We start from the raw sequence: 27,275 nt of genomic DNA, 5'->3' as shown, positions 1-27,275 counted from the left end.
AAATGGTATAATACTGTACATCATGTTTTGTAGCTTGCTCTTTTCACTTCAGGGTTTTTCTCAAACATTTCCATATGATAAACGTGATCTCTATTAGCATGCTAGTGGTTTCATAGTTTTTCAATTCCATGGATATACCTTACGTCATTTACCCTGGACATCCCTCAGACTTATGCCGAATGGAGAAGGGATTCCTGGTTCGTTTCCCTTGTAGTGACTGTGGATTAATCTTCCTGATGCATCTGTCTGCCACCTTTCAGTAATACCACCCACCTCACCCCATTTCCTGACCAATGATGGCCTCACTCATCTCATCTTGGGCAGTTAGTATCTGAAGCAAAATAAGTAACTCAAAAGAATTAGTGTGACCAGAGAAGACATAATCTGAATAGGTGGAAATAGTGAGCTATTGTAGACAGACAGTGGTGAAGAGGTTTGAGTTCCCCTAAAAAAAGAGGTGGAGCTTTAATAGGGAAACAAAAGCGTGGGGATCTCCTCTATGTCCTGCAAATGCATGGCTTACTGTGTGCTGAGTCCTATATATGGTCGCCGCTCTCAAGGAGCTTATGGCTCAGTGGAAGTTATCATATATCATACTCCCATGAGCTAAAACATTAACTATGATTAAAGCTTATTAAGTTAGAAATGGAAAGTACTACACAATAGAAAGTAGTGTTATTATTGCTGATATTAATATTCTCCTCATAGGATAGACAGGGTAATAGGAAGATCCTGAATCTTCTGAAGCTTAAATTCTTATATTCCCTTCTTTTATCATCCTTCTTCGACTCAACCCAACAAATTCAGATATTCACAAAAGACATCTCCACATCCACTGGCTCCAAAATATCTCCTTATTAACAAGTGTGTCATCAAGAATGATAATATCTCATAGGTTTTGAGCACATGCCATGTGCCAAGGACTGTGGTAAGCACTTTCTGTGCATTATCATATTTCATCTTTATATCAATCCAACGAAGTAGGTACTTTTATTATCCTTACATTTTGCCAGTAAGGAAACCAAGGCCTTAAAGATTGATAGTTTGCTCAAGGTCATATATTATTAAATGTTAGAGCTAGGAGTTAAACCCAGGTCTGTCTGGCTCGAAAGCTTGTTTTTCTAACCACTGTACTCCCACTGGAATCCTTTTCCCATTCCTGAACATTCCAAATGAGCACAATTGTCCCATAATTCTTTTAAGCAGGGAAAAAATATGCTGAGTAGAATTAGAAGCCAGGAATCCTGAAGACACAGAAAATCAGCCCCTGACTAATTCAGTAAGTTATAATTCTATCTCCCTTTAATGATTTAAAACAACTTTATCAACAGGAATACCAATGCTCGTTTTGAACTGGAGACCTGGGGACTGCATTTTGGAAGCCAGATATCTCTGACTGGCCGGATTGTGCCTTCAGAAAAAATATTAATGCAAGACCACATAGTAAGTGCTGTGATTTTATTTTCATTTAAAAGTATTTACTTGAATATGTGTAAGTTTGTGCATTGGCCAGAGTGGCTTGTGTGCTTATAATATTTGGTTTGGCCACGTACTTCCATCTCTTTATTCTAAGACTTCAGATCCCCTGTGGTTTCCTTTTCAATCTGAATTTACTTGCACGGACTTAGCGGCACCCAGTGGACATGATTTAGGTTAGTCGGAAGACAGTATTTCAAATCATTGCAATTAAAACATACCCATCTTCTGTTGGGTGGGGCATTGCTCTTAAAAAAAAAGCCATAGTCATCTGAGGAAATTCTATTAACTCGTGAACATTAGTTCTAATAGATTGTTTTCTGATACCAAAACCGGACTTTTAGTTGTCATGTCAGTTATGTATGTTAATCTTTCAAAATAAAACACTGCTCATTGGACATAAAAATCAAGAAATATGCACAGAACCCAGCCCCAGACATAGTACTTGGGGAGAGAGACATTCTGAAACCTGAAGAGACAAATCATCGCCACTTCCAGACTTCGGCTGAAGAAATGAACCTATTAATATTTTACGAAAAAATTATACATTATCTTTCTCCCCTCCCCCTCAGTTTTGCCCACTTCAAAACACCAGTCACATTTCATGTTTAAAGGCTCTCTTCTTGCCTTTATTGGGTATAATAAACCACTATGTCTAACTGATATAACTGAACAATGAATGTATCACGTTGGTAGAATGGGGGGAATTTTTTTCGTCTTTTGTTTTTTTGAGACAGGTCTCATTCTGTTGCCCAGGCTGGAACACAGTGGCATGATCACAGCTCATTGCAGCCTTAACCTCCTGGGCTCAATTGATCCTGCCATCTCAGCCTCCCAAGAAGCTGGGACTCGAGGCATGCGCCACCATGCTCAGCTAATTTTTGCATTTTTTGTGGAAACCAGGTCTCCCTATGTTGCTCAGGGTGGTCTTGAACTCCTGGGCTCATGCCATCCTCCCACCTCGGCCTCTCAAAGTGCTGAGATTACAGACACGAGCCACCATGCCTGGCCTTGTCATTTCTTTACAATAATTCTATCCAAGTTACAAAAACTCTCATTGGAGAAGCTAAGGAAGTACTATTTTTCAACACAAAACAAAACAAAACTTTATTGTAAAGTACTAAAATGTAGACTCCCATGAGGATCTCAGCGAGAGGTCAGTAAAGAGAAGCTCAGTTTCAGATCCACATGTGAAGAAGGACTTATGTACTTAAAATGATCCATTTCATAATCTCTATAAGTAAAATCATATTTCCCAGAGCTTTTCATTTTTATGTATTTGTTTGCATTTTTTTGGTGTAGAAACTGGTGTCCATAGGAGAAAGGGCATTAAAACAGGAGAACTCATGCACTGGAGGTAGCAGGTGTCTATGATGACAATGTCATCAACTTCTTGGCCCATTCTGCTTTTCTGAAATTAGGTCCTAGGAACTGAATGAACTAAAAGTTCACAGGTCTCAGGGTACATTGTCCTGGGTCTCCTCCCAGCCCCATAAGACAACAGCAGGAAGAAGTGTTGTGGGCAGAAGGACTATAGCTCTCCTCATGCTCTAAGGGACAGGAATGAACCTTGGCTCCAGAGAGAGCCATTGATGGAAAGCTAGCCCTTCTCCTTTGCTCTCAGGCTGAGGTAGGTGGACTCCTGGGGCTGAATCCAGCCCAGCCAGTGGAAGGCATCATGAGGATGGCTGATGGTTGGAAGACAGAGAAGTCAGAGTGCTTGGTCGCAAGTGCCCTGACTGCCATGTCAGGAGACCAGCATTCTAAACCTGTTACTGCTTCCAAGTGGTTTCATAACCTCTCAGTCACAGCTTTCTAGTCTGTAAAACAAGAGGGTTGGGATGTTTCTTAAATATTAATGTACATGTGAATCACTTGGGGGACATGTTAACATGAAGATTCTGATTCAGTGGGTCTGGGGTGGTGCACAGGACTCTGCATTTCTAACTGGCTTCTAGGCGATGCTGAAGCTGCTGGTCAAGGAATGCATGACAGCACTTCAGGTAGCAGGAGATTAGCATACAATGTGGTCCCTTTTAGTTCTAACACTGGATCTTCCCCACTTGCTATGCCAAAGGCATCATTCAATTACAGTCTGAGGATATAAGCAGAGGTCTGGGAAGCAGGCTAACATTCCTCCTCTTCAGCGCAGGAAACCTGTTTTTCCTGGTCACATGAGAGACCTTTTGAGAGTAAGAAAGGAGCTCCATCCTGGCTTCATCTTTGCTTCTAGGCATACCTACTCCTAGGCGTACCTACTCCTAGCTTAATATATAATCTTAACTATCGGGGAACCTGCCCCGATAGTCACGTAGGTTATTTTCTATTTTCCTTAAGCGTCGGCTGGTTTGAGAAATAAAGGGACAGGGTACAAAAGAGAGAAATTTTAAAGCTGGGTGTCCAGGGGAGACATTACATGTCGGTAGGTTCCGTGATGCCCCACAAGCTGTAAAACCAGCAAGTTTTTATTAGGGATTTTCAAAAAGGGAGGGCTTGTACAAATAGGGTGCCAGTCACAAAGATCACGTACTTTACAAGGGAATAGCATATCACAAGGCAAATGGAGGCGGGGTGAGATCACAGGACCACAGGACCGGGGCGAAATTAAAATTGCTAAAGAAGTTTCTGGCACCATTGTCACTGATAACATCTTATCAGGAGACAAGGTTTTGAGAGCAACCGGTCTGACCAAAATTTATTAGGCAGGAATTTCCTCTTCCTAATAAGCCTAGGAGCGCTATAGGAGACTGGGTCTATTTCACCTCTATAGTCTACAGACCATAAAAGATGGCCACGCCCAAGGGGGCCAGTTCAGAGACCTACCCCCAGGCGCGCATTCTCTTTCTCAGGGATGTTCCTTGCTGAGAAAAAGAATTCAGCGATATTTCTCCTATTTGCTTTTTTTTTTTTTTTTTTTTTGTCTTGAGACGGAGTCTTGCTCTGTCTCCCAGGCTGGAGTGCAGTGGCGCAATCTCGGCTCACTGCAAGCTCCGCCTCCTGGGTTCACGCCATTCTCCTGCCTCAGCCTCTCCGAGTAGCTGGGACTACAGGCGCCCGCCACCACGCCCGGCTAATTTTTTGTATTTTTAGTAGAGACGGGGTTTCACCGTGGTCTCGATCTCCTGACCTCGTGATCCGCCCGCCTCAGCCTCCCAAAGTGCTGGGATTACAAGCGTGAGCCACCGCGCCCGGCCCTCCTATTTGCTTTTGAAAGAAGAGAAATATGGCTCTGTTCTGCCCAGCTCACCAGCGGTCAGAGTTTAAGGTTATCTCTCTTGTTCCTTAAACATTGCTGTTATCCTGTTCTTTTTTCAAGGTGCCCAGATTTCATATTGTTCAAACACACATGCTCTACAATTTGTGCAGTTAATGCAATTATCACAAGGTCCTGAGGCGACATACATCCTCCTCGGCTTATGAGATGACAGGATTAAGAGATTAAAGTAAAGACAGGCATAAGAAATTACAAAGGTATTGATTGAGGAAGTGATAAGTGTCCATGAAATCTTCACAATTTATGTTTACAGATTGCAGTAAAGACAGGCATAAGAAATTATAAAAGTATTAATTTGAGGAACTAATAAATGTCCACGAAATCTTCACAATCCACGTTCTTCTGCCATGGCTTCAGCCAGTCCCTCCGTTTGGGGTCCCTGACTTCCTGCAACACTTAACTGTTCTGTAGAGTGTGTTAGTTTTATTATGATGACCTAGAGTATTGATAATCAGCATTCTGAGTTATTTAGATGCTTAAAGTAAAAGATAAAACGATACAGGCTGTTTGCCTGAATCATTCATAAGAAAGGCATAGATACTCAGAGCTGGAAGGGAACCTCAGAGATCTTTGAATCAGACACCATTCTCTGTGCACCGCAGAGAATCATGAGGTTAAAGGGACCTCCAAGGTTCTGCCACCAGTGCCTGGAAGACCTGGGATGATGCCCAGATGCTTCCACTCCCAGAAAGCACATGTATTCTGTTCAGATGTGCAGTGCCTGCATCTGTGTTTTAAGACTGAATAGCAAACTGGGTTAAACAGTTACAACAAATGTTGGCCATCTTCACACTGTCTTTATTTAGCTGCTCTCTGAATAAATTTGTTCAATCCTTTCATGATCATTATTTTTCTCAGTGTCAACCTGTGTCTGCTGCTGACTGGTCCAAGGATATTCGAACTTGCAAGATTTTAAATGCACAGTCTTTGAATACCTGGTTGATTTTATGTAGTAATAGAATTGAATATGTTGCCGAGAGCTTTCTGAACTGCTTGAGAAGAGTTGCAGGTTCCATGGGATTTACTGTGGACTACCCCAAAATGTGAGAATACATTGAATTTTGTTCATATATTAATTTGGTTTGGTTAGAAGGTAGAGAATAATAGCAGATGTATCAACAAAAGCTTCTTTATCCCAGTACAGTTTCCTAACATAAAGTGCCAAGAAAGTAGTCATAAGTAGATAGATTTTGTAATGACTAAACTTTTATAAAGTTAGAATATATTTTATGTTGGTCTTTGTAAAACTTGTACACAGTTCTTAAGCAGTAGTGTCATTATCTGAAAATCTTTCCAGTACCAGTTGGGATATAAATCTTTAATAAGTCCATATATTGTCTTCTCAACTGTTTTTCCTTCTTTCAGATCAGTTTTTCATATCAGTTATTTACTTAATAGCAAGTGGATATTAAAAAATAAAAGTTGCATGTCCTAACTTTTACTTGATAGATTTTATGCTTTAAAATTTAATATGAAAATAGATCTCAAATAAGCTTTTCTGATTCTGTTACTGTAGCATACTATTAGTCATTCAGAGAGTTTTCTGATAAGACTAAGGTCAACCATTTATTCTTAGAACATTTATTGAGTACTAATATGTGTAGATACTATGCCAGTTGCTGGGAATGAGAAAGATAAATAAACTGTTTTTCATTGAGTAAGAGATACATATACAATCACACTGAAAATAAATACTGTTTTGCTTTAGAAAAGCCATAAAGTTGGTCATGCCTCACTTTACTGAAACTGATATGCTTAGAAAAGAGGAACAGATACTTATTTTTCCTTGTTATAGTGGAGTTATTCTTTAAACACATAGTTACTAATTAATTGCATCAGTAGCACAAGTATTAATCCCAAAGTCTCATTTAACACCATTGTTTAGAACTCTCCTGTTATCAAATCTGTTAATAAATAGCCTGGATTGAGTTTCACCCGCTCTACTTTCTCTAAACCCATGAGCTAATAAAGCAGGAAATGATTATGAAAGAAGCCACAGTCCGCAGACCCTGGGCGAACATCACAGGCTCTTTCTCATGTAAATTCTGGAACAAGCCCATTGCTGTGTTCTGTCCTTGGCCTGTTTTATTTGAAAGCTCATATTTTATTTCAACCTTCTTTTTTCCATAAAGTATCCATTTACCTGTTAGATTTATATGCATAGCTTCTGTCTTCTAAAACATTCACCTGATGATTTTAGAAGGAATGGACTATAAGTGCACAGAGTCAGGGTGCAAGAGTTTGAATTGGAGTCAGGACCATCTAGTTGCTGAGACGGTTCTGCCAGCCAGTCACATAGGTTTGTTAGAATCTGCAGTCATGGGGTTGATGGTCCTGCCACCTGCTGGGCGAGTTTTAAAAGGCCACTGGGCATTGGGACAGTTCCCTTATATACACATAAAAGAGGCTAATTCTACATAAAGAAACTAGTTTTACAAATTCCTATGTGTGTGAGAATTACTTCTGGAGCTGCTGGCCCCTAACATAATGTAAGCACAGAACAGATAATTGTTAAGTACTTGTGCACTGATTAACTGATTAAGGCTAGACATTCCAGGCTCCAGACAAGCAACCACTAAGGAAAATAAATATATTTTTGTCTGAATCATGCAAATTAGCTGAATATCTTGGTCTCATTAACCTGATGTTTTCTGAAACATTCATTTTTAGATTCTTGTAGCGATTCACCCTTATAGAAATCTTAATCCTGGTTGAGCTTGAACACTCAGACATTTGATACTATGAGACTTGGGATTTCAAAAGTTCACTTTCAACCCTATTTTGAACAACAGAATTATTGATTGTGGGGATTCTGGACGATTGAGAAGATCTTATTTTCTACCAAACCATTTTTTACACTGTAAAAACTATTGCTAAATGTTTTTGTCATATTTTGTAGTGAAAGAATTTTAGACTCAAAACGTTTTTATTTTTCTCTAATTTTTCCTCAAACTACTAGTCTGTTATGAAAGTTTATTTGTATTATTTCTAATGCCATATGATTATGTGCTACTAAGAAGGAAATTACATAGCTTCAAAATTAATCTTTTTATGTAGCATAAAAGTACAGGAAAATCCAGCTGCATTCGTTAGAGCTATACAGCAATATGTTGATCCTGATGTTCAGTTGGTAAGTATAGGATACTTTTTGAACTCCTTTAATCTATAATTTTAGTTCTGCTTTATATCTACAGTCTGAACATACCCTCCCATGATATATTTGCAAATTGCCATGCATTTCTCCAAAGCGCCCAATAAAGTATTAATCTTAGTATTTTAATCAATATTTTATTTCCTTTCCACATTTCTAATATTAATTTTAAAATACAGTACTTCTTGTTACCCCTATAACAGCCACTTGGATGTCTCCATATTTTGCAACTCATTGTGGTCATCTTTTCCTTAAGATTTAAGATAAACTGACTCCCACTTCATTCCATAAATGTTGGTATCCAGTGTTCCCTATATTTCAGGGGATTCTTGGAGGGTTAGGTTTTTCCAAGTGACCTATGGCCCCAAATTCCTGCTTCCTCTGAATTCTTGCCACCTTCTGTGCGTTTCAGAGAGGACCACTTCCTCCTGTGCTGCATCACCTGGTGGGACATCCACAGTTGCCTCATTTCCCAAAGGGCATGTGTGTGTAGCTGACTTTGCAGACTGTTAGGGGCCAAGGCATGATTACATCACATCCCAACATTCCAGACAAATTAGAATTGACATCCCTGTTCTTAAAAATCTTTCAACGAGTCCTATTTCCCAGGAATGTTTACTCTTCTACCAGACCTCAGCACCTCCGGGCTATTGTAGGGCTTTTCCTGTCCATTCCATCTACCCTTCTTACCTCCCTTGCTCACTCAGCTCAACTTCCAACATTCTTGTTCTTATGTCATGCAAACTAACTGGACTAACTAGCTAAGTGCTAATCTCTCTGCTTTTCTTTTAGTGAGTTTCTCTTTTACTCTAAAGGATCTTATATGAAACAGAGAATTCTCACCCTGAGAGCATTTATTTTTTACTTAAATCAAATCAAACTTACAGAAAAGGGACAAGAACAGTACAAACAACTCTCTCATGTACCCTTCACCCAGAATCCCAAATTATTGACCTTTTACCATATTTGCTTTATTATTTTCTCTTTTTTGCTGAACCATTTGAGTGTAAGTTACAGGCATGATGCCCCAGTGCCCTTGACTATTTCAGTGCACATTTTCTATAAACAAGGTGTCTATCTTACAGAAGCACATGACAATCATCAAAATTAAGAAAGTTTTTTTCATTTGTCTCAATTGTCACCTCCGTAGGAAAAGGCTCTACTGTCCTGCACTTAGTTGTCCAGTTTCTATAGTCTCTCCTTCAATCTGGAACAGCTCTTTAATTTTCCTTGACTCTGATGACTTTCCAATTTTGAAGAGTACAGACTAGTTATTTTGTATAACGTCCCTCAGTTTGGGTTTGTCTGATGTCTCCTCATGATTAAATTCACGTTATGCACTTTTGGCAAGAGTAGTACAGCAATGATCCTATATTCTGAGTGCATCCTACCAGGTGGCACTCCACTGATTATGGTGATATCTGCCTGATTTCTCCACTGTAAAGTTAAGCTTTATCAGTCGCATGTTTGCATATGTAGATATTTTGAGACTGTATAAATAATCCTGTTCTTCATCACACTTTTACCCATTTGTCTTAGCATCTATTGTAATTCTTGCCTGAATCCATCATTATTATGATGGTTAACAAATGATGGTCTTCCATCCCATCAGTCCTTCTACAGTTATTAGGTGGCATAGGAAGAACTTTCTCTTCTCCCCATTTATTTGTTTGTTTCTTTATATCTGCATAGACTCATAGATTCCTATTTTGTTATAGTCCATTACTCTTATTATTTTGTTGCTCATAATATCGTACCTGATTTTGCCAGTGGGATTCCCCTTCAAGCTGGCTTCTGTGTCTTTTTCATGTGTCTCCATCTTTCTTGGAGCACTTTCTTATTTTCTGGCAAAATAAGATATTCCAGGCTTATCTTACAGTGTTGCTTCCCAGCCCTGGAATCAGATATCCTTCCCGGGAGTCCTAATTCCTTTTAGCAGAGAACAGTATTTAGATACAAAGATTTGGGGCACTTGGTGTGCTTCATTGCTACTGGGGTGTTGCTATCCCCAGGCTTTCTCAATGGGCATAGCTAGGAAATGTATGTTGCATGGCTCCTGTTTTTCCCCACATACCTGCTTACTTGTCCAGCCCCAGGCGTGGAAACAGTCTCACTCGGCTCCCATCTTCTCTCAGCCCATTGGGCCACTGCCTTGTTCTACCACTTTTCTTGCTTGGAGCCAAACTCATGAATTGGAAGGAAGGAAGGCCTCTAAGAGCCTTTTGCTGATAATTTAAAAATATTTTTCTTTACTTTATATAATTAAATGTAAATAATTTTAGCTTTTGACATTGTGACTTTAAATAATTCTATAGGTGGAAAAATTACTTTGTTTTCTTCTGCTAATCATGACAGCACTGTCTTTTCTACAATTTGGGGGCTTTTGAAAGTGGAGAATAAAATACGGGAAGGAGGTGGAGGTAGGCCCTTCAGTGCGGAAAGCATCTGATAAGAAGTAGGAGTAGGCCAGGGGCGGTGGCTCACACCTGTAATCCCAGCACTTTGGGAGGCCGGGGCGAGTGGATCACAAGGTCAGGCATTTGAGTCCAGCCTGGCCAACATAGTGAAACCCCATCTCTACTAAAAATAGAAAAAAATTAGCTGGGCATGGTGGCAGGCGCCTGTAATCCCAGCTACTCGGGAGGCTGAGGCACAAGAATCGCTTGAACCCAGGAAGTGGAGGTTGCAGTGATCCAAGATCGCGCCACTGCACTCCAGCCTGGGTGACAGTGTGAGACTCTGTCTCAAAAAAAGAAAAGCCAGGGGACTTGAAACTTCTCTATCCCCCGCCCCCCCCACCCCATATCCATACTCTCAACTTCAGTTTTTTTTTTAAAAGTGTATTTTTGTTTCCTTTATTTTGGTTATCTTGTACCTAATGGGAAAAGCACCATAGTTTAAGCTAATTCTTGACTTTGCTTATCTTTGGGTGGGGTCAGGGAGGGACCAATGGGAATGAGAACTCAAAAACCACAGGAAAGGACCACTGCAAAGCTGGGGGTGAGGGAGTGGAGATAGCTGGAGAAGGAACTCTGTGAGAAGGGAATTTGAGGGAATTGACAGAATCAAATCAGGAGAGAAATGAGGAGAAAGGAAAAGCCAAGGGAGATGGGTAGGAGTGGGTTGGGGCTTTGCAGAGTGAATGGCTAATGAGAAGGCATTTCAAATGGATTAATTCACCAGTGGTTTAATGGCCATTTAAGAGAACTGTAGGCATGTTAGTGTTGCTTCTTGGGAACTTAGGGGTAAAAGATGTTTGGAGAATAATTCATGAATTCATTTCTTTAAAAAGCAACTTCTTAGCAGAAGTAAAATTAACTTCCAAAATCTTTTGCTGTTTTTGCTTTTAGGTAATGTGCATTCTGCCTTCTAATCAGAAGACCTATTATGATTCCATTAAAAAATATTTGAGCTCCGACTGCCCAGTCCCAAGCCAATGTGTGCTTGCTCGGACCTTGAATAAACAGGGCATGATGATGAGTATCGCCACCAAGATCGCCATGCAGATGACTTGCAAGCTCGGAGGCGAACTGTGGGCTGTGGAAATACCTGTAAGGACCCTGTCACATTTTTTCTATCAGTAATTAATAAATTCATTTTAAAGATTAAAGTAGGAGATGTTATCACATGATCTCAGAATTATTTGGTTTGCTTGTTTCTTGAGCCTCTGCCCTGTGTTCTGGCATTCCACAAGCCATTGTGAATCTCCAAAAGAGGCTCCTTGCTTCTCAGGGAGCTTCAATTAAGCTGCTAACTCAGCATAGGGACCTGATTTGAATCATCTCGGCTGCTATTTGAAAATCTGTGTTCCATTGCCTCCACATTTACCTGCTTTCAGCAGGGTGCTAACTCTGAGAATAGCCTTGCACCCTGGATGGGGCCTCCCTAGAGCTTGGGGAGCTGGCATAGCCTATGATCTGAACCTCCGAACTGTGGTAGGTACTGAGAAAATCCTCTTCTCTTCCCTGAACTGTAGCCACCACGGGAGTAAGTGAGGAGAATGAGAAGCGAGGGAGTGTTGCCCATTTCCTTACATGTCCATAACCAGGATGAACACAGTTACCCTCAGCCTCCCTCTCTCCCACTCCCCGCAAAGGTGCATAGCCAAGTGAGGATTCCTTAGAGATCTGAAGAATGAAGAATGGAATTCCTCTTCAGATTCCTCCAGACCAGAGGCAAGCGATAAATGCACTGACCACACTCCCAGAATCTCTTTAGCCACTGGTGCCCCTTCCCCACCCCCACAAAGGATGATGGCTATCTTGGACGATAGTGTTTCTCTTAAGATAAGTGTGTACCATATTATTCCTGCCATCTTTAAGTCTCTCTCATTTCTGGTTTAATAATCTGGCTCTTGGATCTCAGTCTCCCTTACACGTAGCTTAACTTTAAGAATTCAGTAACCGGAGTCTATTTTTAAAAACTTTCCTATTAAACCATTGGTAGGGGAAATGATACCTCATCCCATTAAATCATGACAAATTTAATTTTATAGTTAAAGTCCCTGATGGTGGTTGGTATTGATGTCTGTAAAGATGCACTCAGCAAGGACGTGATGGTTGTTGGATGCGTGGCCAGTGTTAACCCCGGAATCACCAGGTACTGCTAAAACTACCTGAACATACTCTTCATTTAGTTAGACTATTAATTGTGGTTTCACTAAAGGAATATTTTGTATTATTCACTCATTTTAAACACTAACACTTATGTTCATAAATTACACTTACATATAAAAATGTGATTGATAATATTGGGGTACTATGTAGCCTCATTAAAAAACCTTTTATATATTCATCAGGGTGAGCTATTGCTCATCTTCCCCAAATGATAGATGTGTACAAATTCTTGTGCATTTATTTATTTTCTGAGTGTCTGCACCATACTGGTAACTGAACTAGGTACTTTACATATATCATGTCCAGCAGTTGAACTTTGAAATCAGATTGCCTGGATTTATACCCTGGTCTGCCACTTACTTATTCTGTGACTGAGGTCTAGTTATTTAACTTTGCTGTGCCTCACTATGGTAATCTGTAAAATAGAAATAATAATGATGTCTATTTCATAAGGCATTTATGGGAATTATCTAAAATAAGGTGCCTTGAACATCTCCACCCATGGTAAATACTCAATACATACTTCTTGTTATGATTATTAATATTCGCAGACATTTGATGTGGCTGTTATTCACACAGCTATTAAAAACAGGCAAAATCAGGGATAATGACTTAAACATTGGCTAATAGTACTCATTAAATTATGGTTCTTAGAATTGTTTCCACCTTTGTGATTGAACAATGTGTTTTGAGGCTATAGCAGCCCTTTGCAAAATGTTTTCTTCCTGGTTTAAGCTATTTTATTTACTCCATTAAATTCATGGTCAGGTATGTATTTTGGATTGTGGGAAACAGAAAAAGGAACACCATAATAACACCATACTTGCATGCCTACAACTTCATTCCAGGTTTTATGAGATGCTTCTTATATATGCCACATCATTAATCAACTTGATAAAGGACTTTCATTTTTTTCTTTGTATATCTAAAATTTATTTTTATATAGGGAGTGAGGTAGGGATCCACTTTAGTTTTTTTCCTCAAATGGTCACCATTTATCAGAAAATTATAATTTTTATCAGCTTTTTTGGTAATTGATGCATACATTATATATATTTTGAATGTACAGTGTGACATTTTGATACATGTATACATTGTGAAATAATTACCACAGTCAAGGTAACTAACATATCCATTACCTCATATAGTTACCATTTGTGTGTGTGTGTGGTGAGACTACTTAAGATCTACTCTCTTAGCAAATTTCAACTATACAATAGTACATGATAATTAACTATACTCAACATGCTGTACATTAAGTGTCCAAAACATATTCATCTTATAACTGAAAGTTTGTACCCTTTGAACAACATCAAATATTCCTACCCTCTGCCCCCGATAACTGTCTTCTACTCTCTGTTTCTATGAGTTTGACATTCTTAGATTCCACATATAAGTAATCGTACAGTATTTGTCTTTTTGTGTCTGGCTTATTTTACTTAATATAATGTCCTGTAGGTTCATTCATGTTGTTGCAAATGGCAGGATTTTCTTCTTAAGGCTGAATAATATTCTATTGTTTGTGTGTGTGTGTGTATGCGTGAGTGTGTGTGTGTATCTCACAATTTCTTTATCTAATCATTCATCAGTGGTCACAGGTTGATTCTATATCTTGGCCATTGAACATGGAAGTGTAGATATCTGAGATACTGATTTCTTTTCCTTTGGATATATAGCCAGAGTGGGATTTCTGGATCATATAGTAGTTCTATTTGAAATTTTTTGAGGAACTTCTTTGCTGGTTTCCATAATGGCTATGCTAATTTACATTCCCACCAACAATGTATAAAGGTTCCCATTTTTCCACATTCTCCCTAATACTTATCTTCTGACTTTTTAGTCATAGCCATCCTACAGGTGTAAGGTGATATCTCATTGTGGTTTTGATTTGCATTTCCTTGATGATTAGTGATGTTGAGCACCTTTTCATGTATCTGTTGGCCATTTATATGTCATCTTTGGAAAAATATCTATTTAATTGGATTTTTTTTTCTATTGAATTGTATGGGTTCTTCATATATTTTGGATATCATCCCCGTATCAGATATGTGATTGCAAATGTTTTCTCCTGTTATGTAAGTTGCTTTCCATTTTGTTAATTATTTCCTTTGCTATGCAGAAACTTTTATTATTTTGTTGTATTTTTGGTGTCATATTCAGAAAATCATTGCCAAGATCAGTGTCATGGAGCTTTATGTTTTCTTCTAGAAGTTTTGCAGTGTCAGATCTTTTGTTTAAGTCTTTAATCCATTTAGAGTTAATATTTGTGTATGGTATAAGGGTCCAATTTCATTTTTTTACATGTGAATATCTAGTTATTTCAACACCATTTATTGAAGAGACTTTCTTTATCCCATTGTGTATTGTTGGTTTTTTTTTTTTTTTTTTTTTTGAGACAGAGTCTTGCTCTGTTGTCCAGGCTGGAGTGCAGTGGCACAATCTCGGCTCACTGCAAGCTCCGCCTCCTGGGTTCATGCCATTCTCCTGCCTCAGCCTCCCTAGTAGCTGGGACTACAGGCGCCCACCAGCACGCCTGGCTAATTTTTTGTATTTTTAGTAGAGACGGGGTTTCACTGTGTTAGCCAGGATTGTCTCGATCTCCTGACCTCGTGATCCACCCGCCTTGGCCTCCCAAAGTGCTGGGATTACAGGCGTGAGCCACCGCGCCTGGCCTATTTTTGGTGTTTTTGTCAAAGATTAGTTGACTGTATACGTGTGGATTTATTTCTGGGCTTTTTATCCTCTTCCATTTGCATATGTGTCTGTTTTTATGGCAGTATCAGGCTGTTTTGATTATTATTGCTTTGTAATATAATTTGAAATCAGGAAGTGTGATGCATCTAGCTATTGATTTGCATACGTTGAACCATCCATTCTTACATCCCAGGTATAAATCCCATTTTCTCATCATTTGTGAAACTTTTAATATACTGTTGAATTAGGTTTTAGTATTTTGTTGAGGATTTTTACATTTATGTTCATCAGGGCTTTCCTTTTTTTTTCACATAGGCATTTATTGCCATAAACTTCCATCTTAAACTACTTTTGCTGCATCCCATAAGGTTTAGTATGTTGTGTTTCTATATTTTGATTTTGCAGTTTTCCTCCATTATTAATTCTAGTGTCATACTATGATGGTCAGACAATAGTAAGCTTGATTGATATAGTTTGTCCAAATATTGATATAGTTTGTCCCCTCCAAAAAATGTGTCCCCAGTGTTGAAGGTAGGGCCTGGTGGGAGGTGTTTTGGTCATGGGGATAGATTGCCCTCCCCATGGTAATGAGTGAGTTCTTGTTCTGTTAGTTCATGCAACAGCTGGCAGTTTAAAAGAGCCTGGCATGTCTCTTGATCTCTCTCTTTTGCTCCCTCTTTCACCATGTGACACCCTGGCCCCCCTTTGCCTTTCATGATGATTATAAGCTTCCTGATGCCCTTGCCAGAAGCATATGCTGGCACTATGCTTTATATACAGCTTGTAAGACCATGCGTCAAGTAAACCTTTTTTTTAAAATAAATTGCCCAGTCTAAAGTGTTTCTTTATAGCAATACAAAACTAACAGATTGATATAATTTCAGTCTTCTTAAAGTTGTTAATACTGGCTATGAATTGTGTTGGAGAATGTTCCATGTGTGCTTGAGCAGAATATGTATTCTGCGGCTGTTGGCTGAAATGTTTTATATATTAGATTCATTTGGTCTAAAGTATAATTCAAGTCCAATGTTTCCTTATTAATTTTTTCAGGATGATCTATCTATTGTTAAAAGTGGAGTATTGAAGCTGCCTAATATTATTGTATTGCTATTTTTCTCTTCAGATGTTAATATTTGATTTATATATTTAGATGCTCAACTATTAGGTGCATAGATACGTAAAATTGATGTATTCTATTAATGAATTGATTCCTTTATCATTATCCAATGACTTTGATTTTTGTGAGTTTTTTTTTTTTTTTTTTTTTTTGACAAAAGTCTATTTTGCCTAAGTTTAGCTACCCCTGCTCTCTTTTGGTTTCCATTTGCATGGAATATTTTCTCCATCCTTTTACTTTCAATCTATGTGTGTCCTTACAGCTGAAGTGAATCCCTTTGTAGGTGGCATTTAGTTAGGTCTTCTTTTTTATCCATTCAGCCACACTGTGTCATTTGATTGAAGAATTTAATCCATTTACATTTAAAATATTGATAAGTAATGACTCATTATTGTGATTGTATTCATTGTTTTCTGGCTTTTTTGTAGATTATTTGTTTCTTTATTCCTCTCTCACTGTCTTCCTTTGTGATTTGATGATTTTCTGCAATAGTATGCTTTATTCCTTTCTCTTTTCTTTTTGTTTGGAGTATCTACTATGGATTTTTGCTTCATAATTACCATGAGGCTTACATAAAACATCTTATGGTTATAACAGTATATTTTAAGCTGATAACTTTATCACATACAAAAACTCCTCACTTTTACTTTCTGCCCTACATTTTATGTTTTTGATGTCATGATTTGCATCTTCTTATATTGCGTATGTATGTATTAATTATATTGTGTAGCTATTTTTATTAATTATATTGTTATTTTCTTATATTATGTAGCTATATTTTAAAATACTTTGATCTTTTATCCCTACAACTAGAGTTATAAGTAGCTTATAAGCAACTATTACAGTATTAAAGTATTTTGAATTTGATGATATACTTACCTATATTAGTGAGTTTTATGCTTTTATATGTTTTTATGTTACTTATTACATCCTTTCATTTCAGCTTGAAGAAGTCCCTTTGTTATTTCTTATGTGGCAGGTCTAATGGTGATGAACTTCCTCAGTTTGTTGTTTGAAACATTCTTTATCTCTTTTTCATTTCTGAAGGACAGCTTTTCAAGGAAAAGTATTCTTGATTGATCAGTAGTTTTTTCTTTCAAAACTTCGAATATATCATCTCACCCTCCTGGCCCGTAAGGTTTCTGCTGAGAAATCTGCTGATAGCCTGTGAGGGTTCCTTTGCATGTAATAAGCCTCTCTTCTTGCCCCTTTCAACATTCTCCATCTTTGATTTTTGACAGTTTGATTGTAATATGCCTTGGTGAATTCTTCTTTGGGTTGAACCTGCTTCAGAACTTTGAGCTACATGTACCTGGATGTCCCTATCTCTTTCCAGATTCAAGAACATTTTAGCCATTATTTCTTGAAATAAGCTTTCCACCTATCTCTGTTCTCCTTTTGAAACTTTTATAATGCAAATGTTAGCCCTCTTTATGGTATCCCAAAAACTCCATAGGCTTTCTTCAGTCCTTTTGTTTTTTCTCCTTTGTGTATTTTCAAATGACCTATCTTCAAATTCACAGATTCTTCTGCCTGATCAAGTCTGCTATTGATACTTTCTATTGCTTTTATTTAATTCATTGTATTCTTCAGCTCCAGAATTTCTGCTTGGTTCTTTGAGATGGAGTCTCACACTGTCGCCCAGGGCTGGAGTGCAGTGGCACGATCTTGGCTCACTGCAACCTCCGCCTCCTGGGCTCAAGTGATTCTCCTGCCTCAGCCTCCCAAGTAGCTGAGATTACAGGCACCTGCCACAATGCCCAGCTAATTTTTTGTATTTTTAGTAGAGATGGGGTTTCACTATGTTGGTCAGGCTAGTCTCAAACTCCTAACCTCCTGATCCACCTGACTCAGCCTCCCAAAGTGCTGGGATTAAAGGCGTGAACCACCGGGCCCAGCTTGCTTGGTTCTTTTTAAATGATTTCTATCTCTATATTGAAGTTATTGTTTTGTTTCTGTATTTTTTTAAATATCATTGAGTGGTCTGTCTGCATTCCCTTGTAGCTTGCTGAGCTTCCTTAAACAATTATTTTGAATTCTTTCTCAGGCAATTCACAAATCTCCATTTCTTTGAGGTCAGTTACTGGAATATTATTGTGTTCCTTTGGTTGTGTCATAGTTCCCGATTTTTATTTTTTCGTTTTTTTTTTTTTTTTTTTCCCTTTTTGAGATGGAGTTTCGCTCTTGTCACGTAGGCTGGAGTGTGGTGGCGTGATCTCAGCTCACTGCAACCTCTGCCTCCCAGGTTCAAGTGATTCTCCTGCCTCAGCCTCCCTAGTAGCTGGCATCACAGGTGCCTGCCACCATGCCTAGCTAATTTTGCGTATTTTTAGTAGAGTCAGGGTTTCGCCATGTTGGGCAGGCTGGTCTTGAACTCCTGACTTCAGGTGATCCTCCCTCCTTGGCCTCCCAAAGTGCTGGGGTTTCAGGCATGAGCCACTGCACCCGGTCAGTTCCTGATTTTTCATGTTTCTTGAAGTTTTGCATTGCTGTCTTTGCATTTGAAGAATCAGTCACTTCTTCCAGTCTTTATTGGCTGTCTTTGGGAGAGAAACACCTTTAACAGTCAGCCCAGCTAGGGATTCTGAGGCTCTGTTACACGTTTTCTATTCATGTGCCCACTCCACACTTCTGGTTCTCACTTGGTGGGGGGATCCTTAAAACTGCATGCACTTTCTCAATCCCACAAAGCCAGGCCAGCTGTCAAGAGGCTGTCATCTGTTTTCCCTAGGGTGGTGCCCTGAAATGCTCATTTGTGTACCTTCTCCAAATCCTGAGGAGTCAAGCTACCTGTTTGTGTGAAATGCTTGCACTCAACATCTGAACAAATGTGGTTGGGGAGCCAGCCTGGTCAGGGGTGGTGGTGAGATACAGGTAGCATTTGGGGTGCCTGTGAGTCAGTTGAGGTGGTCCATAGGCAAGGTATCCTAAGAAACCTACAGGAGGGCCTCTTGATGAAGCTCATAGAGCAGTCAGTAGGGTTTGCAGCCACTCTTTTCTGCCCCCAGACTCTCCTAACCTCCTAGCTGTGCTGATAATCTTGTTGTTCTGGTTGAGGCAAGAAAAAAGTGGGCATCTTAGGTAGTATCCTGAATGGGTGAGGGAGCTGGGTACTCACTCACTACACTCTAATTTTCACCCTGTAAGAGAAATCATGGGCTGATGTAGTCTCTCATGGAACTGAGCTGTCCCTCCCTAGGGGAGGAGCAATGCAGGTAAAGTGAATCTCTTTGTGTTACCCTCTTTAATGCATCCATTCTCTGATGTTTTACTCCAGTGATGTGCTGGAACGTCACCATTGGAGTTAGTCTCATCCATGGGTAATTGTCAAAATTGATGCTTCTGGAAGGGAAATGATGGTAGAAAGCTCCTATTCTTCCACCTTGCTGATATCACTCAGGACTTCTAGTTTGTTGGCAGCATTCCTAATTGTGTTTTTTTTATTTGTTTTTTGTTGTTGTTTTTTACAAAGAAGCCAAAATGTTTAGAGATGGGGTCTTGCTTTGTTGCCCAGGCTGGAGTGCAGTGGCTATTCACAGGCACAATGATAGCACAATACAGCCTTGAACTCATGGGCTCAAGCAATCCTCCTACCTCAGCCTCCCAAGTAGCTGTGACTATAGGCACGTGCCACCACACGTAGCTGTATTACTGTTGTTGCATATATTTAGAGAGGTATAATAATACTGGAACATACCTAACACGAAGTCATGATCTTCATTTCCAAGTGCTTTAAGTTAATTAATGGTGGTAGTAAGAGAACTTGTTCTGAATCTACACAAGTTAATAATGTTAAGATTTCTAATCCAAAAGGATCACCTATAGGAATGAAAGTTTATGCTTCAGAAATCTTTGAATATTTTGACAGTAGAAGCTCAATTGCTAAATTAATTCATTCATTTATAACAATAATAGTGGCCTCGATTTATTACTCTTTACTATATGCAAAGTACTGTGCTAAGTATTTTACATATATTATGTGATTTAATTTTTACCACAACCCTATGAGGTAGTAACTAATGTACTGACCTTGTAAATCTCCTTGGTACAGATGAGGAAACTGAGACTTAGGTTCACATAGCAAAGTTACACAGCTGGTGAGTATATTGACTAGGATTTGAAGCTAGATATGGCTGATGCCAACACTATGTTTAGCTCCTCTTCTCAATAAATTCTTTTTGGGTAAAGGGACTCCTTGATATAATTGTGAACACATAACACATACAAAATTGTGAACATTGATTTTTACTCATAATATCTGTTTCTTAATATTAATGAATATTTATGGTAGAAAAATTGAAGTTGAATTTTACTTTTTTTTTTTTTTTTAACTTTAGGTGGTTTTCTCGCTGTATCCTTCAGAGAACAATGACTGATGTTGCAGATTGCTTGAAAGTTTTCATGACTGGTACTAAAAATATATCAATGTGGGTGGGCTCCAAGGACTGTTCCTTCAGACCTCAAATCCACATGCTTATAGAAGACCACATAGGTCAAAGCAAACTCTCTACACCTGTCTTTGTCAACTGTCACCCAGTTGAAGATCTCTGAAGCTGCATGCTGATTTAGGCCAACAATCAGACTATATAGCATTTACATTTACATTTGTCTGTGTGTGATAACATGAAGCCAGAAGGAAGGAAAATTTGTGGCTGCTGGTTTCCCTGACAAGCAGTTTGAAGGTCAAAAGAAACCAGCCCTGGAGGAACTCGAGTTATGACAGAGCAATGTTAAGTGTAGACCTAGGAGTAGGATAGGGGTGCTAACAGATAAAGTGGCAAAGCAGGAGAAGAAGGGAAAGACAGCAGATGAGGAAAGGTGCCCTATCCATAGCAGGATGCAATGCAAAAACAAATCTAGGGTTTCTATTTCTTTACCAGTCGTGGCCTAGGTCTGGCTTTGCTATTTCCTAGCAGTGTGACTTGTGCAAACGCTTCCCTCTCCTGATCTGCATTTTCCCATCTGTAAATTTACAATACGTATTTTTTCTTAAAAAATGAATTTGCTTATACATGTTGGTAATGGACTTACATATATGATTACGTTCTATCAAACTAAAATGAATTTCCTAAACAATAAACTCTTAAAATAACTATGCGATACATACATGAAAATAATTATTGCATTCTATTATATTTCCCTCGCATTGAAACTTGGTAAATTTTGTTAGCAGGTAATTATTTTAGCAGTTTTTAAAGGTTTTCATTGGGTAGCAGCTACTCTATGGTCTCTGTTCTTTAGGAAATTCACAGTTACAGTGAGTAGAAATGTTTTCAGAGTTCATTTCCTCAGTGAGAATTGGAATCAATTGGGTGGGTCAGTGTGAAGATATGTTTTCAGAGGAACAGCAAAGCTATTTCCTTAGATTTTCATATTTATTCTCATTAGGAAAGAAAATGACATAAAATTAGTTTATATCTAATTAGAGGATTTAAAGACTTGAAGACACTAATATTAATTTGATTTTAGGCATTTGTCTATTGCATTAATTAAATTTTAATTTATTGCTTAAATATTAAAATTTTATTTAAAGAGATAGGCCAAGTTTAAGAATATATCATGCCATAGAAACCATTATGATTCCTCGAATAGCAGAGGCAGAGGAATGCTCCCTAAAGTTATCCATTGTTAAATTATTGCAAATATAACCCAAATTATGTATTGCCCTATTTTACAGTGGTCTGAAATAGCAAACCCATTTAAACATTGCAATATATGGGAATGTTATTTTTTGTTGACATTAGAAAAGTAATTCTTTTCTTACTGACACCAAATTCTGCAGGAGCACTCAACAAATGGTACAAGTACAATCATGATTTGCCAGCACGGATAATTGTGTACCGTGCTGGTGTAGGGGATGGTCAGCTGAAAACACTTATTGAATACGAAGTCCCACAGCTGCTGAGCAGTGTGGCAGAATCCAGCTCAAATACCAGGTATTCAATTACTGTTCTTTCCTCCATACTCCCAATTATAGCATATTCAGCTGTAGCTGTTACACACAAGGTATTCAAGCATAAGTTTTGTTTTTTATGCAATTAAGTTTTGCTGTGTTTCTGTATCATGCCAGTAGAGCTCTATCATTTCCTTCAGATTGGAGGGTAGTTGGGATGGTTTAACATAAATAGCTTGGGTGGTGTAAGCTTTGGGGGCCCTGGGAGGGGAAACCTAGACAAAGAAAGGTACCCTCAGAGCAGCTGACACAGATTCAGCATGAAGCCTGCAGGGCTGCTGGCAGTGAAAATGCTTCATACATATTAATATCACATAGAAGAAAACTGTGATTTCAAATTCAAGGCCCTAATACACACAGAACGAAAGCCTCTGAATTGCAGGCACTGATGTGCACTTAAGGTCTATGGAAGGTTCTCAAAGGGTTTGAGTGCCATGAAAGCTAAGCTGCAGATGGAAATCAGACCATCCTGAACACCAGGCATCTTGCTCCACTGTTACATTTCTAGATTCTGTGTTTCAGTACAAAATTTTCTGCAGTGATTATGTGAAATGGCAAGTTCAAGAAAATGTTGGAAATGGAAAATAGGAGAGGACAATAATCTTAAGTCAGCTTCTTAAAATATTTGGAAAGCATCTTATTCCAAGCAGGACACATAGCCCTATCTGTAGGGTTACATCATCATCATCACCATCAACCAAAGGGTCACAGCCACAAGTCACAAAGGAGCTGAGTCTTGACCTCAGTCAGTTATTGTTAGAGTGGAGGGGAAGCCTGAAAGTTTGGTGGCAGTATCACCTGCAGCTTTATCCCAACTGTTAGGGCCAAAATACCTCGCTCTCCACTGATCTCAGGTGCATGTGTTTATTAAGAATCACAGGGATGCAACTGAGGGATGCAGGAGTAAATTTAGCAGCTGACAGTACTAAGGAGTTACTTTTCTTGCACTATAACATCAACTTTTGATAGTTTCAATATTGAAAACATTCGTGATAAAATTTAAAAATAATTATAATGCTTACAATGAAACTCCCATCCTCCCAGAGGATGTAAGGATGCCTTTTGTAATGGCAAATATTAGGATTTCGCCTTGGCTTTACCAAATACATTAACACTTCACCATTCAGCATTTGGCCAGAACGTATATTTGGTCCATCCATCCATCCATCCACCCAGGCATGAGTTTTGTGTAATACAGAAGGGATGACTAGAGGAATAGGAAGAACTTGTGGTTCTTCCTTTGCTACTTGGAAATAAAATTGAGAGGAAGAGTGAAGGGGAAAATAGGTTGAGTCACTAATCACTCACACACACACACACACACACACACACACACACATCTTGTCTCCATGGATAATTCTGGAAAGTCTTTCGCAAAAGTGCCAGTTGAAGTTCAGCATTCCTTCCTGCCCCCTTTGAGGGGGCAAATGACTTGGGATATAAACTAAGCAAATGACTTGGGAATAGCATCCTTTTGCAACAAATATGGACAATCCCTAATTTAAAAAATTGTATGTATCTCTAGGGAAGGAGGGATTGTGGGTAATTTTTATTTTCTGCTTTGCAGTGTTTTTCAAATGGAATTTTTATTTATTTCATTTTTTAAATTACACAAAAATAGAAAGCTGTATAGATTGGATTGAGTTCTTTTCATATTTTGCCTCTCTAATTTTTAGCTCAAGACTGTCGGTGATTGTGGTCAGGAAGAAGTGCATGCCACGATTCTTTACCGAAATGAACCGCACTGTACAGAACCCCCCACTTGGCACTGTTGTGGATTCAGAAGCAACACGTAATGAATGGCAAGTGCCATTGGAAAATCAATTTTTAACAAAACATTTTTTGCGTCCAGTTTATGTTTGACCTTACTCTGTTTGCTTTCTTTCCTATATTCATTCCATTTTCCCCCTCAGGTATGACTTTTATCTGATCAGCCAGGTGGCCTGCCGGGGAACTGTTAGTCCTACCTACTATAATGTCATCTATGATGACAACGGCTTGAAGCCCGACCATATGCAGAGACTTACATTCAAATTGTGTCACCTGTACTACAACTGGCCTGTGAGTGAAAGCTGTTTATTTAATGTAAATACGATACTCAAGAGTCCCACCTAGAAATTGTCATACACTTCATCTTTGTATCCCTAGATACAGCACAATAACTGATATTTCCCAAAGAAGGAATGAATGAATCAATCAATGAATGAATCACTTCTTGAGTCCACAGTGGGAGGAAACCACTCTATCACAGAAACAAAATAACAATAACTATTATAATACATTAATAGTTATAGCTTCTAGAGGACTTTGTTATATACATTATCTTATGCAAACCTGGGAGGAAATCAGGGTATTGTTATTTACATGTTACAGATGAAGAAGTTGAAGCCAACTCAGATGTGCCTGGTGGAGAACTGTTAACAGGCATGGGTCTGCCCTTTGTTCCTGTGCATTAGGCCAAGAGCTGTTCCCAAAAGCCAAGCCCAAGGTTTGCACGGAGCTCCTCCAAGGAGTTCCAAACATGAGATCACAGGACAAAGATTGGTCCGAAGTGTGATGGCTCCCTACTCCCAGTATCATGAAGCCAGAGTGACTTTTCACTCCATCCTCTCCAGTGAGCTTAAGTTCCCAGTAAGTTAGGTTACCTTTTGTTGGTTGAGGTTAGATATTGTTTACCCAGAAACCCATTCTATTATCTGTGTAACCAGCAGACAAAATAAAATCAGAAAAAATCACTTTGAAGAACAAGGTAATCTCTTAATTATTATCAATACTTTTTTCTCCTCAGGGCATAGTCAGTGTGCCAGCACCATGTCAGTATGCTCACAAGCTGACCTTTCTGGTGGCACAAAGCATTCATAAAGAACCCAGTCTGGAATTAGCCCATCTCTTCTACCTGTGATGGCATGAACCACTGGCATCACTAGATGAAGAATCCAAGAAGAAATTGGTATACTTTGTGCAAATCTGCCGTAAGCGCACGGCTGTGACTGGGGAAAAAGATTGAGCTTAGTTTTCATGTCTGGGGAAAAAAAGCAAAACAACTTAATCTGAAAGTTTTTAAAAATGTGTGTTATTTTGTTTTAAAGAGTTGTATGCTTGGGGTAAATTTTCATTGTCATATATGGAATTTAAATATACCATCATCTATAAAGAATTCCACAGAGTTAAATATCTTAAGTTAAACACTTAAAATAAGTGTTTGTATGATATTTTGATGATAGATAAACAGAGTCTAATTCCCACCCCAAATTTTGCTGAGGTTTTCTTAATGTTGTAGAGCATTTTGTAGAGTGGTTTAAATAGTTAGTAAAAATAAAGTTCAGAACATCATGTGTTTATTGTTATTTGAAATTTACATTGATATTACATGTGAACCTCATAATTTAAGTATTTTCAGCAAAACTCTTACCCACTAGAGCACATCACCATTAATCTTTGAGTTCTATTTCAGAAACTGAGCTGATCACTTGCTTTCTTGATGGGACTTTATTTCACTTAATAGAAGCTTCTCCCAGTGATGACCTTGCTTCCTATTTACTGATAAAATAGAAGCTATCAGAAGAGAACTTTTGCAAGCCTCTCATTATCTCTACCTTCACCTAACGGCATCTGTACCCATAGACTCTGCCTGCCCTTCCCTTTATTATGAGTGCAGCGTGTCTGTTCCTATAAGGCTCTCCACCTCTCTACTAAATCTCATTCCCTCTGACCTATGAAGGATGCTGCTCTAGCAGTTCTCCCTTCTCCTTTCTGCATCATCAGTTTTCTCTCTCACTACTGGATCATTCTCATTGGCATTATAAATATGCTGTTATTTCTCTCATCTTAAAAAGCCATTTCCTCTAGCTTCCACCCCATTGCTTGGCACTTCTTTACAGGAAAAACATCACAAAAGAAGAGTCTGTGCTTGATGTATCCAATTCTGCACTCCAATCACAATTTCACCACAACCACTACAGCAAAATTGCCTTAGTCAACACAACCAATAACTTCCACTTTGCTAAATCCAATGGTCACCTCTTGGTCCTTGTCTTGCTTGACCCAGCCAATCATTTCCTCCCTCTGAGACACTATTTGGCCTGTAGAATAACACTCTCCTGGTTTCTCTCCTACTGCATTGTTCACTCATGCTGTCTCCTTTTGTGGCTTTTCCTTATCTTCTCACCCTTTTCATGTTGGAATGCCCCAGGAATGAGAATACAGCTACATGCAAACGATATTTTGATGAGGGATAGATCAGAGTTAAAATTCTGCTTACTACGGCAAGGTCTGTGGAAGGTCTGCTTACCACAAAGGGTGGCGGGAGAGTGGCAAGTGCTCTCTGGGGACAAGGGAAGCAGGCCACAGGAGGGATGCCAACGCACAGGTTACGTCACATTGCACTGAAAATATTCTTTTCCTATTTGAGAGTTTTGTCCAGACATAGTAGAAGTGCACCCAACATGGGTCTATCCAATAATAGGATAACCATTTTGTGAGGCATGAGGTTGGAGGGGACTTAATAAGTTCCAGGGCCAGTGCCACGCCTGCATACACACATTTAATCTCCACAAGAACTGTATAAATTAGGTTATAATGACCATTTCAGATGGTAAAGCTGGGGATTAAAGATACCACGTGACTCACTGAAGTTTATGAGATTAATAAATTGTGGAGCTAGAATTTTTCCTCAGGTTTGTTTGCAAAACCTGTGAGATGAACCAAAAGAGCCTACGCCCTTGATAAAAGATACTTTAAGATTTAAAAAATTTCTCCCAGAGTGCTAATGTGAGGGAGTGCCTTATGTGATTTAAAGGTGGCATTATATGGCAGGCACCTGTAGTCCCAGCTACTCAGGAGGCTGAGGCAGGAAAATGGCATCAACCCGGGAGGCAGAGCTTGCAGTGAGCCGAGACTGCGCCACTGCACTCTAGCCTGGGTGACAGAGCGAAACTCTGTCTCAAAAAAAAAAAAAAAAAAAAAAAAATGATGGCATTATATAGCAAGTCTTT

General features: G+C 38.9%; 2 protein-coding genes across 2 annotated transcripts in view; one reads left to right on the top strand and one right to left on the bottom strand.

The window, feature by feature from the left end:
- Positions 1–25,614, top strand: part of PIWIL4 (piwi like RNA-mediated gene silencing 4) — a 55,531-nt gene extending 29,917 nt beyond the window's left edge. The window contains exons 11-20 of the mRNA XM_030794529.1: positions 1,332–1,443; positions 5,609–5,793; positions 7,808–7,880; positions 11,252–11,452; positions 12,397–12,500; positions 20,666–20,736; positions 22,111–22,264; positions 23,958–24,083; positions 24,195–24,342; positions 25,070–25,614. Coding sequence (XP_030650389.1) covers positions 1,332–1,443; positions 5,609–5,793; positions 7,808–7,880; positions 11,252–11,452; positions 12,397–12,500; positions 20,666–20,736; positions 22,111–22,264; positions 23,958–24,083; positions 24,195–24,342; positions 25,070–25,183 — 1,288 coding nt within the window. The 3' untranslated portion in view covers positions 25,184–25,614. The remainder of the gene's footprint in view (positions 1–1,331; positions 1,444–5,608; positions 5,794–7,807; positions 7,881–11,251; positions 11,453–12,396; positions 12,501–20,665; positions 20,737–22,110; positions 22,265–23,957; positions 24,084–24,194; positions 24,343–25,069) is intronic.
- The window catches only part of MRE11 (MRE11 homolog, double strand break repair nuclease), a 336,343-nt gene that overhangs the window by 190,298 nt on the left and 118,770 nt on the right, over positions 1–27,275 (bottom strand). The gene's annotated exons all lie outside the window — the stretch shown is intronic.

The sequence above is a fragment of the Nomascus leucogenys genome, chromosome 15 (assembly GCF_006542625.1).
Source record: "Nomascus leucogenys isolate Asia chromosome 15, Asia_NLE_v1, whole genome shotgun sequence".
Classification (NCBI taxonomy): Eukaryota; Metazoa; Chordata; class Mammalia; order Primates; family Hylobatidae; genus Nomascus; species Nomascus leucogenys.
This window is presented reverse-complemented; position numbering and strand designations above follow the sequence as displayed.